Genomic DNA, 14,285 nt, shown 5'->3' on the forward strand with positions numbered 1-14,285 from the left:
TCGAGATGCTTGGTGAAAATCACCTTGTCTTATACACATTTGGTTAGGTCACAATCACGCACCAGCTCATCACCGAGCGAATGAAGCCATTCATCAGGACACATGAACCCAGCAAGGTCATGACTGAATTGGAGAAATGAATCCCTTGGGAACAGTGTACCTGTTATAGTCCACAAATCTAATCAAGAGCGGGTAGAAGGCGTACAGATCTCTGGCCAGAGTGGTGAACTCATCGAGAATGAGAAGCTCTGCCTCGGACATATCCCCCCTGGCCTCAGCTTTCAGATGGTCCTCCTCCGACACCACCATCGCTGCTTTTTTCTTGAGTTTCTCCATTAATGGCAAGAAATGAGTTTTCAGGAGCTGAGGTTTCACTTTATTTATAATGGGCTGTGAAAATACTGTTTGAAGACAGACATTAATATTCTGTTCTGCATCAACAGGCATTAAAAAGAAGACAGATTATAATTACAACTGTAGCATGATTTCGCCCCGCCCGCCTCCCCTCCCCCAGCACAAGGCTTCTTTCAGGATTCAGCCCATGCCTCAGGCGTTTTTCTAGTCCCAAACCTAATTACACAGTTGCTGTTCAAAAATGATTACTGAATTGAATTTGATGTGCTTTCTTGTTTTTTTTTTTTTAATTGGCAGCTAATTTGGAATGGGGGAAAAATGTTCATTCACTTTGGAAATCAATTATTTTCACAAAAAGAAGAAAAAATCCCCAAATGGAAAACATTCTTCTGGCTCTTTCTTTACAAGGAGAGGCACCACTGAATAATCACGAGCCTACATACAGCCATCCCACGTTGGCTTCCCCAGCCTTGTCCCAGTGGGAGACTCAGACTGCACAGGTCATTTATTTATTTCTGAATTTTTTAAACACCCATCTTGTCCATCCTTGAAGCTGGTCCACATTGTCCGAGGTGGGAGGTGCAAAGACAGACAAATGTAAATTCTTGATTCTGTTTTGGTTATCCTCTCCCCACTCCTGATAAGATGAATCGCTAAAAGGGGGTTGTTTCAAAATCCAGTTTTATTTTCGTCTCTGTCTACAGAACCATTAGTTTTTGCTGCTGCACTTCCTGATCAGTCTTACAGAGACCGTCCAATCAGGAAAATGTTTACTTATTTAAAAGTTGTATCAATATGACAAGTCACCTGATGCCTGATCAAATCTACATTTTTTTTTTTATTATTTAAAGAACAGCGTGACAGAAACAATATTTTTAAAGATTTTTTGAGCACAGAAGAAAATATTAATGAGGCCCAAGATAGGAAAATTCTAGTAGTTCTGTATTTCTTTTCATTTTAAAACGTTCTTTTACTTAGGAAATCTCTACACCTAACGTGGGGCTCAAACTCATGACCTGCGAGGATCAAGGGCCGAATGCTTTACTGACCAAGCCGGTCAGGTGTCCCTAGTCTTCTGTTATTTCAAAGACTTTTGGAAATGAAACAAATTCACGTGATGCGTCTCTCTCCAATTCTTACCTGCTAACCTCTTCATCCAGGCTCCCTCATCAATTCCCAGGTTATTATATATGATTTTCAATATATTCCCCAAGAGCGTGTTCATGTGCTCGGAGTTCAGGGCGGTACAGCACATTTCAGCCCTTTCTGGATTATTTTCAGGTCCGTGCTCCCACCAACGAGACATGTAGCTGCAAAGCATGGGCAGTATGACTTCCATGACGTGTGGCATCTGTGTGTAGCGAATGCCGGACTCAGCTAATTCCACAATTTCTTCCATGAGTTTCTCCAAAGACGGTATATTTGGGCACACATCCTCCACGTTAGTTGGCAAATTCAGAGCTGGAGAAACACACGTAAGAGTGAACCGCATTCAGTGAAAGGACGGACTTACGAGGACGGCCACACTTCCACTGTGTATGGCAGCCACAAGCAGCCATCTCGCTCTGGGCTTCAGAGCTCGGCAAGACCCGGCGGGCCTTCCACCGGCTCCCTCTCTTTACTGGTGGCAGCTATATCCAAAGTTCTCTCTTTTCCCCAAGTTCCTATCTTACCACCACGCCTTACTCCTTTAAGATCAGAAAATGACCATTTCTTCTACTTCAGAGCAAACCAGAATATCAAAGGTCTCTGCCTACAGGCCTTCTGTGTGGTCTATCCTTCTGCGACCATCACCTATTTTCAGAGCAAGGAGCTCTGAGGTCCCTGTTCAGGGCTCGGCCTGTGTTCTCAATGCCCCACTACAGAGGCCATGCTTAGGCCCTATGCTGAGCCACTTATATATGCTCTGTACACAGCATAATATATATGCATTATATATATAACATACAACATATAATTATACTCTGTAGTGCCTCCTCCCCACCAGCCTGCTGCGATGCTTCGAATCTCCCCTGGATTGTTTAACTTTCCATAAATGCTTTCTATAAAGTTAACTTTCCATAAAGTGCTTCCCACCACTTAACTGATCGCCCCTTTTCACAAACCCTTACGTGGCTAACCGTTACAGTGGCATTTCCCATCATTGACCAGATTCCCTTTTCCTTAATCTCAATGTATTCAGTCTTTCCGGACTCCCTCCTGAACTTTGTCAGGCTCCTTTACTGGCTATTTTCTCCTTGAAGAACTTTTTAAAAAAAAATTTTTAAGTGTTTATTTTTGAGAGAGAGTGAGAGAGAGAAAGAGAGAGAGAGAGACTGACCACGAGTGGGGTAAGGGCAGAGAGAGAGGGAGACACAGAATCCAAAGCAGGCTCCAGGCTCAGAGCTGTTAGCAGAGAGCCTGATGCAGGGCTTGAACTCACCAACCATGAGATCATGACCTGAGCCAAAGTCAGACACTTAACTGACTGAGCCATCCAAGGGCCCTTCAAGATTCCTCTTGAACCAACTCAGTTAAGCCGTTCTGGTATCCTCAATGAACACTGCATTTTTGTGTCCTTAGTGTTCTTTATTCTGAATTCTATCACATGTATCTACTGGTCTCTCCCGTACTGCAACTAAAACCCCCCTGAAAGAAAGAATCCAAGTCTAATACTTTCTTGTGTCAAATCTCCCCCATTTCCCTCAGTGTATGTTGCAAACAATTACTTGTGGGATGGCTAAAACCTGAATGAAAGGGGATCCTTCAATTCCTTTACTTTGTTATGCAAATGATGTGTTACAGAAACAAAAGCAGGTAAATTATCTGCTCTGTGTGTTTCCTTTTCTGCAATAAATAACAAATCTGCTTCATTCTGGATTCACAGCAAAAGGATTAATCAGTCAAAAATCCTAACTAAGACAACTTAGTAAAACAGGTTTACACAGAAGCCTAGTAGCTCAAATTCAACCATGTTTTACTATTTACAAATATATTGTGGCAATTATGCAGAGAAATATTGCTAACTCACATTCAACATATTTTGCCTTAGCTTCCTCTGTTATAGGAAATCAGAATTATAAAATGGGCAAATTAAATAATGACGATTCAAGTTTTTAAGAGATTCCTTACTTGATAAAAGGCATTATAAAACAAGTATAACCAGCAGATCCCCTCAAAAGAGGAGTTACACAGAGAAATGATCTCATTAACAGAGAGGGATGCACTTGTGGACAACAAATAGTTCTTGCCTAAGTTTTGAGAACTCTTTAGGGCTACTGGAAAGCAAATGAAATGCAGTATACGGTATCAGACTTAGAAGAAATCAAACAAAGTAATATGAGAGGACACCTACATAATGTTTAAGCCTTGAGAACTCTGTTTTGATCGCTTTCAATGGCTGATTGGAGAAATAAGTCATTTCTGCTATGTTAACTATTGGTCATCCAACTCATTTCAAATCCTAGTAAATAATTCTAACAGGTTCTCACAGACCGATCCTTGAAATCATCAGCAATGGTCCTAAAAGCTTTTCAACTGGGACAGTGGGAAAAATGAACCAGCAACCCAGAAAAATAGATTTTCCCGAGGGAAAGACGATGCGGGGCATGACTGTTTATAGATACCTAGTACGCATACAGATGTACATAAAAATCTTAAGAATACACATGCTAAGGGGCGCTTGGGTGGCTCAGTCGGCTGAGCGGCCGACTTCGGCTCAGGTCATGATCTCGCGGTCCGTGAGTTCGAGCCCCACGTCGGGCTCTGTGCTGACAGCTCAGAGCCTGGAGCCTGTTTCCGATTCTGTGTCTCCCTCTCTCTGACCCTCCCCCATTCATGCTCTGTCTCTCTCTGTCTCAAAAATAAATAAATGTTAAAAAAAAACAAAAAAAAAGAATACACATGCTAAGGTCAGATTCAAATTTGAGTCACTGATTGTGTTTCAGATTTATAAGTTTTTTAAATGATAAAAATTGGACTAAACTGTGAGAAAAAAATCACATGGAATAAATCTGTCCCAAGAAGACAGACACATCTGGTGAACCCAAACAAAACAAAACAAAACCAATCTGAAGGGTACAAATCCATAAATATAATGAGTAACACCCTCTACTCGCTGTACCTATGAGAGAGAACTGAATCAGAAATCAGACTGACCCATTTACTTCCATTTCTGCCAATTATTTTGTCTTATTCTTAGGAGGGCTAATTTGAAGAAATTAAACGACTTTTCTTGTAGAGACACTATGGGGATAGTATATAACATTCCAGAGAATTCCAAATCATAACATTTAAAAACAAATAGCATTGGAGATAATAAATTGAAATGGTCCATGAAAAAAATCACTGTAGGAAAATACAGTAGATGTCATTACGTTTCAAGGTCATATCTCAAATACTGAACATGCTTCTTCTGCATTACCTGCTCTTTCTCGCGATGACTTGGTATTGTAGATAGAGTAGATGTTATGTTTGTCGAGATGAGTTTCCAAAAATGCGACAGGAAAGGCACCAGCAAAAGCAGCAAGACATTCTCCTAACGCAGAGCGTTGCCTACAAGTGCAAAATGTTTGTTTTTTAGGTCTTCCAAGTGAATGAAGAAGTTACACTAAAGGCAACAAGTTTAAAACTAACATTAGAGGGGCGCCTGGGTGGCTCAGTCAGTTAAGCGACCGACTTTGGCTCAGATCATGATGTCACAGTCCATGAGTTCGAGCCCCACGTCAGGCTCTGTGCTGACAGCTCAGAGCCTGGAACCTGCTTCGGGTTCTGTGCCTCCCTCTCTCTCTGCCCCTCCCCTGCTCATGCTCTGTCTCTCTCTGTCTCAAAAATAAAAATAAAAAACATTAAAAAAAATTAAAAACAAAAAAACTAACATTAGAGGGATAATAATCACGCAAATAATAAAAGTAACCCCCAAATCCAATTTCTACATTGCGAAACATCATCTGCTTTCAATAGCAAAGTCTCCACCATTTAAAAACAGCTAAATTATCCGTTAGTTTAAAAAGAAGTTAAGGGGTGCGTGGGTGGCTCAGTTGGGGGAGCATCTGACTTTGGCTCAGGTCATGATCTCACAGTTCATGGGTTTGAGCCCTGCATCAGGCTTGCTGCTGTCAGCTCAGAGCCCGCTCCAAATCCTCTGGACCCTCTCTCTCTGCCCCTCCCTGCTTGTGGTCTCTGTCTCTCTAAAATAAATAAAACACTGGGGCATTTGGGTGGCTCAGCCAGTTAAGTGTCTGATTTCAGCTCAGATCACGATCTCATGGTTTGTGAGCTCCACCCCTGCATCGGGCTCTGTGCTGACCCCTCAGAGCCTGGAGCCTGCTTCTGATTCTGTGTCTCCCTCTCTCTCTGCCCCTCCCCTGCTTGTGCTCTGTCTCTCTCTCAAAAATGAATACATCCATATTTTTGAGACATTTAAAAAAATACATAAAACATTAAAAAATAAGTTAAAACATTATAGACCAAAATAACAAGAAAAACCCTGTCAAATCCCCCCCATGAGTCTGGACATTTCTTTTGCTTTGCTTCCTTTCTTTACATCTTCTTCTTTTTTTAAACATAATGACCTACTGAGGAAGAATTCTTATTAGGTGAATAAATGCACTAATAAACATTAAAAAAAAAAGTAGTGATACCAACACACTAATATAATTTTCTGAAAATTTACTAAGTAATTTCAAGGTAGCTATGAAATATTAAGACATAATATATACCAAAAACTATTAATAACACATAAAATTGATTCATCGTTTTTAAGGAAAGGAAGAGGTTTAAGGAATCATTCTGGGATCAATTGATTCAGGGCAGTTCATGACCCATGGCTTCCCCTGCCAGTGACATAAATTCTCACTTTCCTGGGGCGCTTGGGTGGCTCAGTTGGTTGAGTGGCCGACTTCAGCTTGGTCATGATCTCGCGGTCCGTGAGTTCGAGCCCCGCGTCGGGCTCTGTGCTGACAGCTCAGAGCCTGGAGCCTGTTTCAGATTCTGTGTCTCCCTCTCTCTGACCCTCCCCCATTCATGCTCTGTCTCTCTCTCTGTCTCAAAAATAAATAAACGTTAAAAAAAAAATTCTCTCTTTCCCTTAGCTACCTACATAATCCAAGGATTCGCTGGCACATGTTTATTAAATGTAGGACAATATGAGTTACTTCAGCATATTATGACCTCCTGAAATTACTTCACATAAATATTTTACTTGAAAAGTCCATAAAATCTATCTAATTAAGAAAAGATCATACAATTCTCTTTGGTAGCTTTAAATTCCTAATGGAAAAATATATGACTACATAAAATTAACAACGCCTAATAGTTTAATATTTTAATTAAAAATGACTAGACATTTAGTCAGCTAGGAGAAAATACCTCTTCCTAGAATGACACTGAATAACTCAATAACACAGAGTTTAATTCAAACACTGAATAACATTTTATTACTAAAAATAATTTAGGACAGCAAGAAATCACAAAGGGAACAGGCTTTGATTCAGACAGACCTGAGTCCCAAACTTATTCCTGATACTTGCATCACTTTAGGAAAATTACTCATTCTTTCTGTTTTGCTTTCCTTACCTAAAAACTGGGATGAAGAATTGCAAAATTTCTGACACATAATAGGAGTTCAATAAAAGTTTGAAAATAATGAGAATATACTTATTTAAGAATTTAATAGCCTAAAATGTTTCATATATGACCCCAAAGTAATGAATTCTCTTACATCTGACTGGACAAGTCCTTTTATTTTATTAATAATACATGTGAACTATTTAATAATTTACTTTAAAATTTTGATTCAATTAGTAATTCTCAGACCAACTGTGAGTATTTGTATTTTGGAAATAGCAGGTTTTTTATATGATGCTTATTAAGATACCTACATTTTTCTTAGTACAGTGACACTCTTTCATTTTTTCCAAGATATCTTTTACTCATCTTCCAATTTTCATTACAATTTTTTTTTAATGTTTATTTATTTTTAAGAGAGAGAGACAGAGTGTGAGAGGGGGAGGTGCAGAGAGAGGGAGACACAGAATCCGAACCAGGCTCCAGGCTCCAGGCTCCAAGCTGGGGCTCGAACTCACGGACCGCGAGATCATGACCTGAGCTGAAGTTGGACGCTCAACTGACTGAGCCACCAGGCACCCCTCCCAATTTTCATTTTTATACTCTCCCCAAATGACTTTATAACTGCAAGAAAAATAAAAAAAAAAAATGTATCTTTTTTAGATCCTAACAAAAGACTCCCAAAGTTTATCAAGGAAAAACCAGAGGTAAAAAGAGTAACAATGAGAGCACTGCTGAGGTTATGAGAGAGTTTGGATTACCAGATACTACAATGTATCATAAAGTACTAACAGTTCAGGCTACATGGTACCGATCTAATTATTTAAAAAGTCAAATAACAGAACAAAATAGAGATTCTAGAAATATAACCTATTTAATCTATACCACAGTATAGAATGAAGGTCTTATTTTAAATCAGTAGATAAAAGAAATATTTAATAAATCATTCCTTTGGGAGGAGGTTGGGGGATGGGTGAAATAGGTAAAGGAGATCAAGAGGAATAAACTTCTAGATATAAAATAGATCACAGAGATGAAAAGTGCAGCACAAGGAATACAGTCAATAATATTGTAATAATGTTGTGCTGCGACAGATGGTAACTACCCTCAGAGTGGTCAGCATGGTGTAATATAGGGAACTGTCCGGTCACTAAGCTGTGCACCTGAAACTAATATAACATTGTATGTCAACGACATTTCACTTAAAGATAAATACTTGCCACATGGAGGATGGTTTTAAAATTTTAATTTGAATTCTACATAACACCTAAAAAGAAACATGAAATTCAGATTCATTTCCAGTAAATTCCCCTTACTCCAGAGATGATCATTCTGGACATTCACTACTTTCCTCGAACTTCTTACATTTCTTTTCTGAACCATCACTTGGCTGAGGCATATTTCATTCAGAAAAATGGAAGCCAGGAGACACACACCTATTTACACCTGACTTACCTACTATCTGCTTTCTGTCGAATGGAGGAAAGTTCTGCGTTGCCAAACGTTCTAAAACATACATTTCCGAACACCCCATGTCATTCTCTTTATTGTGTGCTTACTGACCCATGATAAGCTGCCAATATTACATTCTTCACTTTACTTGTTTTGTTTTTTGTTCCTCATTAGGTCTAAGGTCTTTGAGAGTAGGGATCTATCTTGCTTATTACGGTTGTTATCACAGAACCTGGTGCTTACTAAATTTTTATTGAATGAGTAAAGGATTAAAAAGCTAAATGTAAACAGCAAAAAGAATGAAAAACCTAAAAGAATAAGTTTTTTTTTTTTTAACGTTTATTTATTTTTGAGACAGAGAGAGACAGAGCATGAACGGGGGAGGGTCAGAGAGAGGGAGACACAGGATCCGAAGCAGGCTCCAGGCTCTGAGCTGCCAGCACAGAGCCTGATCCGGGGCTCGAACTCACTAACTGCGAGATCATGACCTGAGCTGAAGTCGGAGGCTCAACAGACTGAGCCACTCAAGTGCCCCAGAGATAAATATTTTAACTTCTAGCTGTTATGAGTGTGGTATCACTTTTCTAAAAATATTAAACTAAGAAGAATAAACACACATGAAGAAATTGACAGATTCTATAAAAAAAAATTCCCAGGTCATAAGATATTATCTTTACATAGTTTCATATAGAAGCACTATAAAGTTATAAAAATGCTATAAGTCACAAAGATGGGAAAAAGAACAGGCAAGAGATTAATATTTGCTATAAATAAAATGGTTTTAATAGATAAAATTCATTACTAATCAGTAAAATAACGCATTAATAGAAAAATGGACGAGAGATATGAAAGGCAATTCATAAAATAAAGAAAAATGGCAGAGTAAACACAAAACAATGGCTGAGAAGTGGGAGTTACGGAAGTGCATTTGAAATTAGCATTGGAGGGACGCCTGGGTGGCTCAGTCGGTTAAGCGTCCGACTTCACCTCAGGTCACCATCTTGGCAGTTGACGAGTTCCAGCCCCGCATCAGGCTCTGTGCTGATGGCTCAGAGCCTGGGGCCTGCTTCTGATTCTGTGTTTCCCTCTCTCTCTCTGCCCCTTCCCTGCTCATGCTCTGTCTCTCTCTGTCTCAAAAATAAATAAACATTAAAAAAAAATTTTTTTTTTAAAATTAACATTGGATTCCATTTTTTAACTATTGTATTTTTAAATAGTAAAAAGAATAATAATCAGAAATGAGGAAAATGTGAGGAAACAAGGCTTTTCTTGTTAAACTTGACAGTGTCAAGTGAATCAATTTTCTGGAAAGACAGTGAGATGTTATCATGATCCTTTAATATATGCCTATTCTTTAATCTGTAACTAAAATAAATAACTAAACTGAACTATAACCAAACTGAGACTATAACTAAACTATAACTATAACTGAAACAAATAAAATTAAATATATATAGATTTTATATATATTTAAATATATATACATAAATAAATAGAAAACTATGAACAGAGATTAACATTATTTATGGAAATGAAAAAAACATTCATTTTTCAAAAATGAGGTAACAATAAATTATAAAACTCCCTCAGTATAAAATATTTGAAGCCCTAAAAATCATATGAAAAGAGATTAACTGAAAATATAGGTAGGGGCGCCTGGGTGGTTCAGTCGGTTAAGCGTCCAGCTCTTGACTTTGGCTCAGGTTAAGATCTCATGGTCTGCGATTTGAGCTCCCTATCAGTCTCTGCGCTGGCAGCACATAGCCTGCTTGGATTCTCTCTTCCTCTCCCTCTACCCCTTCCCTGCTTGTGTGCTCTGTTTCTTTCTCTCTCTCAAAATAAAAAAAAATAAAGTTAATAAAATATGTGTTAAAGAAAATACAGGTAAAAAATATTCAGAGTGAACTCAGTTGTCCTCTTTATGGATTAATTGTTCTGGCTCTATGTAGTTGCCACCCTATTTTAATTATTGATGCTTTATTTTTTATTATTTTTAAAAATATATTTATCTTGAGAGAGAGAGAGAGAGAGAGAGAGAGACAGCATGAGCAGGGGAGGAGCAGAGAGAGAGGGAGAGACAGACTCCCACGCAGGCTCTGCACTGTCAGCTCAATCTCGGGAGTGGTGACATCACAACCCAGAGTCAGACCCTTAACTGACGAAGCCAACAGGCACCCCTACGTATTGATGCTTTGTAAGTTTTAACAGTTGGTAGGCCAGATGAGTGAGTACTCTCACATTACCTTTTCCTCTCTCAAAATTTTATTGGCTAGTCTTGTGAGTCATTCTTTCAAATGAACTTTCAAATGAATTTCCCAAATTTCAATAAAAAACAAATTTCTTAAAAAATTTTAAGAAAGAAAAACTTTTTTTAAATGTTTATTTTTGAGAGAGAAAGAGACAGAATGCGAGTAGAGGAGGGGCAGAGAGAGGGAGACACAGAATCCGAAGCAGGCTCCAGGCTCCGAGCTGTCAGCACACAGCCCGATGCAGGGCTTGAACTCATGAACCATGAGATCATGACCTGAGAGGAAGTCAGATGCTTAACTGACTGAGCCATCCAGGCACCCCAAAACCCAAATTTCTGCTTGAAACTGCATCGTAGTAGATTAACTGGGGGAGAATTTACAACTTTTCAGTATTATTCCATTAGGATATCCTTTCACTGATTTATTTCATCAGTCTTCTCGCCGAATGTCATTTTCTTTAGTCTAGCCTTTAAAAAAACTGCCGTCTTTTTCTTCTCTTTTTCACAGAAATCTTTTTACTGAAGTTGCGAGTGACCTCTTATTTTAAAATTCAGTGGGACACCTGAACTTGACCTGTCCACATCATCTGAAGATCTCTTCATCTTGAATGCGAAAACATGAAAAAGAAAGCTGGTTTTAATAACTGCCTATATTCATGCTTAATTTGCTTTTCAGATACATATGAGGAACTCTTCTAGCAGATTCCTTCATAAACTGGACTCATAAATGCTCTGTTTAATCTTTACATTGAATATGGTCTTTACCATTATTGCTTTACTTTTTTTTTTTTTACATAACTTGATCGACTTTTATTGTATCAATTCAAATTTAGCTTAAAGATTGTTCAATTACTTCCAAGGAATTCAAGATGTTGATCTCGTTGTTTAGTGTGTAACTAAGGAAAAAATGATAAAGCAAAGACTTGAAATAAATGGTTGTAACACCGGAAACAGATATTGACACAAAGTTAGTTTTAAAATCTTACCTTTCCACATAAATACTTTTGCTGGTTCCCAAAGCATATAAGCTAGTCAGAATTCTATAACATGACACCTGTACATCTTCCACTAAGGAAAAATAAAAACAGAACAAAAACACTTGTTATTTATACACTGTCGTAAGAAATTTTAGAATAAAACCAAAATTCCATATTGAGGGCATACTTATGTTTTAGCATTTTTTTAAAAAAATCAAAATTAGGGGTGCCTGGTTGGCTCAGTCGGTTAAATGTCCGACTTCAGCTCAGGTCATGATCTCGCAGTTCGTGAGTTTGAGCCCCACGTCGGGCTCTGTGCTGACAGCTTGGAGCCTGGGGCCTGCTTCAGAGTCTGTGTCTCCCTCTGTCTCTGCCCTACCCCTGCTCATGCTCTGTGTCTCTCTCTCTCAAAAATAAATAGACATTAAAAAAAATTGTTTTTAAAGCAAAATTAGAACAAACACATATGTAAAATGAAATAAAAAATTATTTCTCAAACAAAATTTGTTTCTTTAAGGAGCTGAAAGCATTCTATGGAATGGACTATAATTATTCGGAACATTCTCAGGAACATTTTAAAAATAATTTTTCTGTAGATGGAAGAAAAAAGGATTTCAAGAATAAAATTAAGCACAAGAATATTTGGGAACATCAGGCAGATTGTGTCTCCTGTTTTGAAGGTATATAAAGACTGTGTCTTTGATTTTAACACCTAAGTGAACAATAATGACAGTGCTGGAGGAGGTGGTGAGTGACTTGTTTTTGACCTGACATTCGAGGCATGGGGAAGCCAATCTTATAGAGAAGCCAGAAACTAAAATAAAACCTTATAGGTGATCTATGATCCGATAAGGCATGTTTAAAAGGCAAGGAAGAAAATCTAAGAACCTTGGATTTCTAATCCCAACTCTTCTAGTATTTCCTGGAGAATGTACCATGACATGAATGGAGAAATCATCCTTGTCCTCCGGACCTGGTTCCGTGTCCACACTGCACTGCAGTGCTCCTACAATGGTTCAAGGACATGTGCCGCGAAATAGCGGCTGTGTTATCCACTGAGTAACACAGTGGTTTTCACACACAGCCGTACTTCACTGGGAGACCTACAAGGTGGAGAGTCTGAGTAGGCATGTCATTAAGACCCACTTAACAAGGCCTTACATCTCTCACGCTCAACATCAGTAGGAGAGTCGGAAATTGGGACAGGTCACGTATCATTGTGTTTCGCATTGCTATTAGCATTCTGTGGATATTTTTAACAATTATGGAAATCTATGCAAAAATAGCCGATTAAATCCATAAAAACAGACCAAAACCTACAAATAGAAAGCGTGTGAGCCACTGTAGTAGGCCAATTGTTTAGCCACGGACTTTGTCAGAATTACAGCTTGTAGAACAATGTGCACTGACTCAGACGTAATTGGAAAACAATGTTGCACATCCCGTGATCAAACTGCATTAGAAAAATTCCATGGAAAGAGGGAACAGAGAAGCAGCAAAATTTGGAACCTGCACTTGAACAAGGTGGAAATGACTGCCCACCACCACTACCTTCCTGGTCCCTTCTGTGAACGCATGTGATTCAGTGATCTACCTCTCTAAGAATGGTTTCTGTAACTCAAATGTCAACCGAATGTTCTGGGGGCAAAAAAAAAGAGTGCATTTCAATGGATAAGCAGCGCTTGATGGGGCTTTTACAATTTCTCATTGTACTATTAGATAGTGAAAGTCTAAGTAATAGGTTTACATACATATTAGATCTTCTCCGAACTGATGCTGGCCAATATGCTCAAATAATGATGACAGCATTGGCAACAGAGCCACCGTGGTATAATTGATAATCTGAGTAACACCTTTGGGTTGGTTTCGGGTGTGCGTGAACTGGCCCTGCTTGAGATTCTCCATCGTCTTCTCCAGATCCTCCGCCGCATTGTCCAGAAACGTTCTGAGCGCACTTTTAACACTCTCCAGGCCAGTCTTCATGACAGTCCTAGCAATTAGAGAAGGGAGAACAGACACCTTGCAAAAGGACCAAGTGGAATAGAAATAACACATGCTTCTACTTTGGTTACTTATCCGTGACTTTCACTCAGCCAATTACTTTAATTCACCCTCAATAAACTTTTTCAACGTACTTGAATTTACAGTAATATATTGCTCTGCGAATGCATAACCTTTCCCAAATGTCTTCACCGTCAACTTAATGAGGGCCCAGATCAAGAGGCAGCGCTCATGCTCTGTATTTTCTAGCAATTTTGAGTATTTGTTTCATAATGAGCAAAACACAGGTTTTGAGCCAGCTAATCCCCAAATCCAACACAACCGAAACGGTTTCTGAGGCAACGGCTGTGAAAGAAACGTTGAATCCCTGCTACACCAAGTCATTAAATGATGTAAATGTTTTAGGAGTGAAGTATAGCCATGAGCTAAATGAGCCTCTAAAGGCTGAACTTTGTACAGAAGTGACCCCCAAATGCCACTATTTCTAGTAGGAAATGAAGGGATCTAATAGCATCTACTTTTTTCATTTATTATACAAAACACCTCGAGTAAAATTTTAAAGGCAAAGATAAAGAACCCGAGAGTATCATGGGATATTCTCTGTAGGAGGAATTTTTATTTAGATCTATCCTGGATAATACGTGAAATAAATGTATGACTTAAAGGCTGAATCAATCCTGCGAGATACACGGATTTGGTATTTAGGC

The 14,285-nt window shown here is 38.7% G+C and overlaps 1 protein-coding gene across 11 annotated transcripts in view; it reads right to left on the reverse strand.

Annotated features, from left to right (window-relative positions):
• RYR2 (ryanodine receptor 2) overlaps positions 1-14,285 on the reverse strand; it is a 756,924-nt gene that overhangs the window by 130,426 nt on the left and 612,213 nt on the right. For all 11 annotated transcript variants that reach the window (XM_043596215.1, XM_043596214.1, XM_043596207.1 and 8 more), the window contains 5 exons: positions 13,329-13,567; positions 11,587-11,668; positions 4,757-4,887; positions 1,495-1,815; positions 161-401 (listed from right to left, as the gene is read on the reverse strand). In XM_043596215.1, the coding sequence (XP_043452150.1) occupies positions 161-401; positions 1,495-1,815; positions 4,757-4,887; positions 11,587-11,668; positions 13,329-13,567 (1,014 nt within the window). The remainder of the gene's footprint in view (positions 1-160; positions 402-1,494; positions 1,816-4,756; positions 4,888-11,586; positions 11,669-13,328; positions 13,568-14,285) is intronic.

Source organism: Prionailurus bengalensis, chromosome D2 (assembly GCF_016509475.1).
Source record: "Prionailurus bengalensis isolate Pbe53 chromosome D2, Fcat_Pben_1.1_paternal_pri, whole genome shotgun sequence".
Classification (NCBI taxonomy): Eukaryota; Metazoa; Chordata; class Mammalia; order Carnivora; family Felidae; genus Prionailurus; species Prionailurus bengalensis.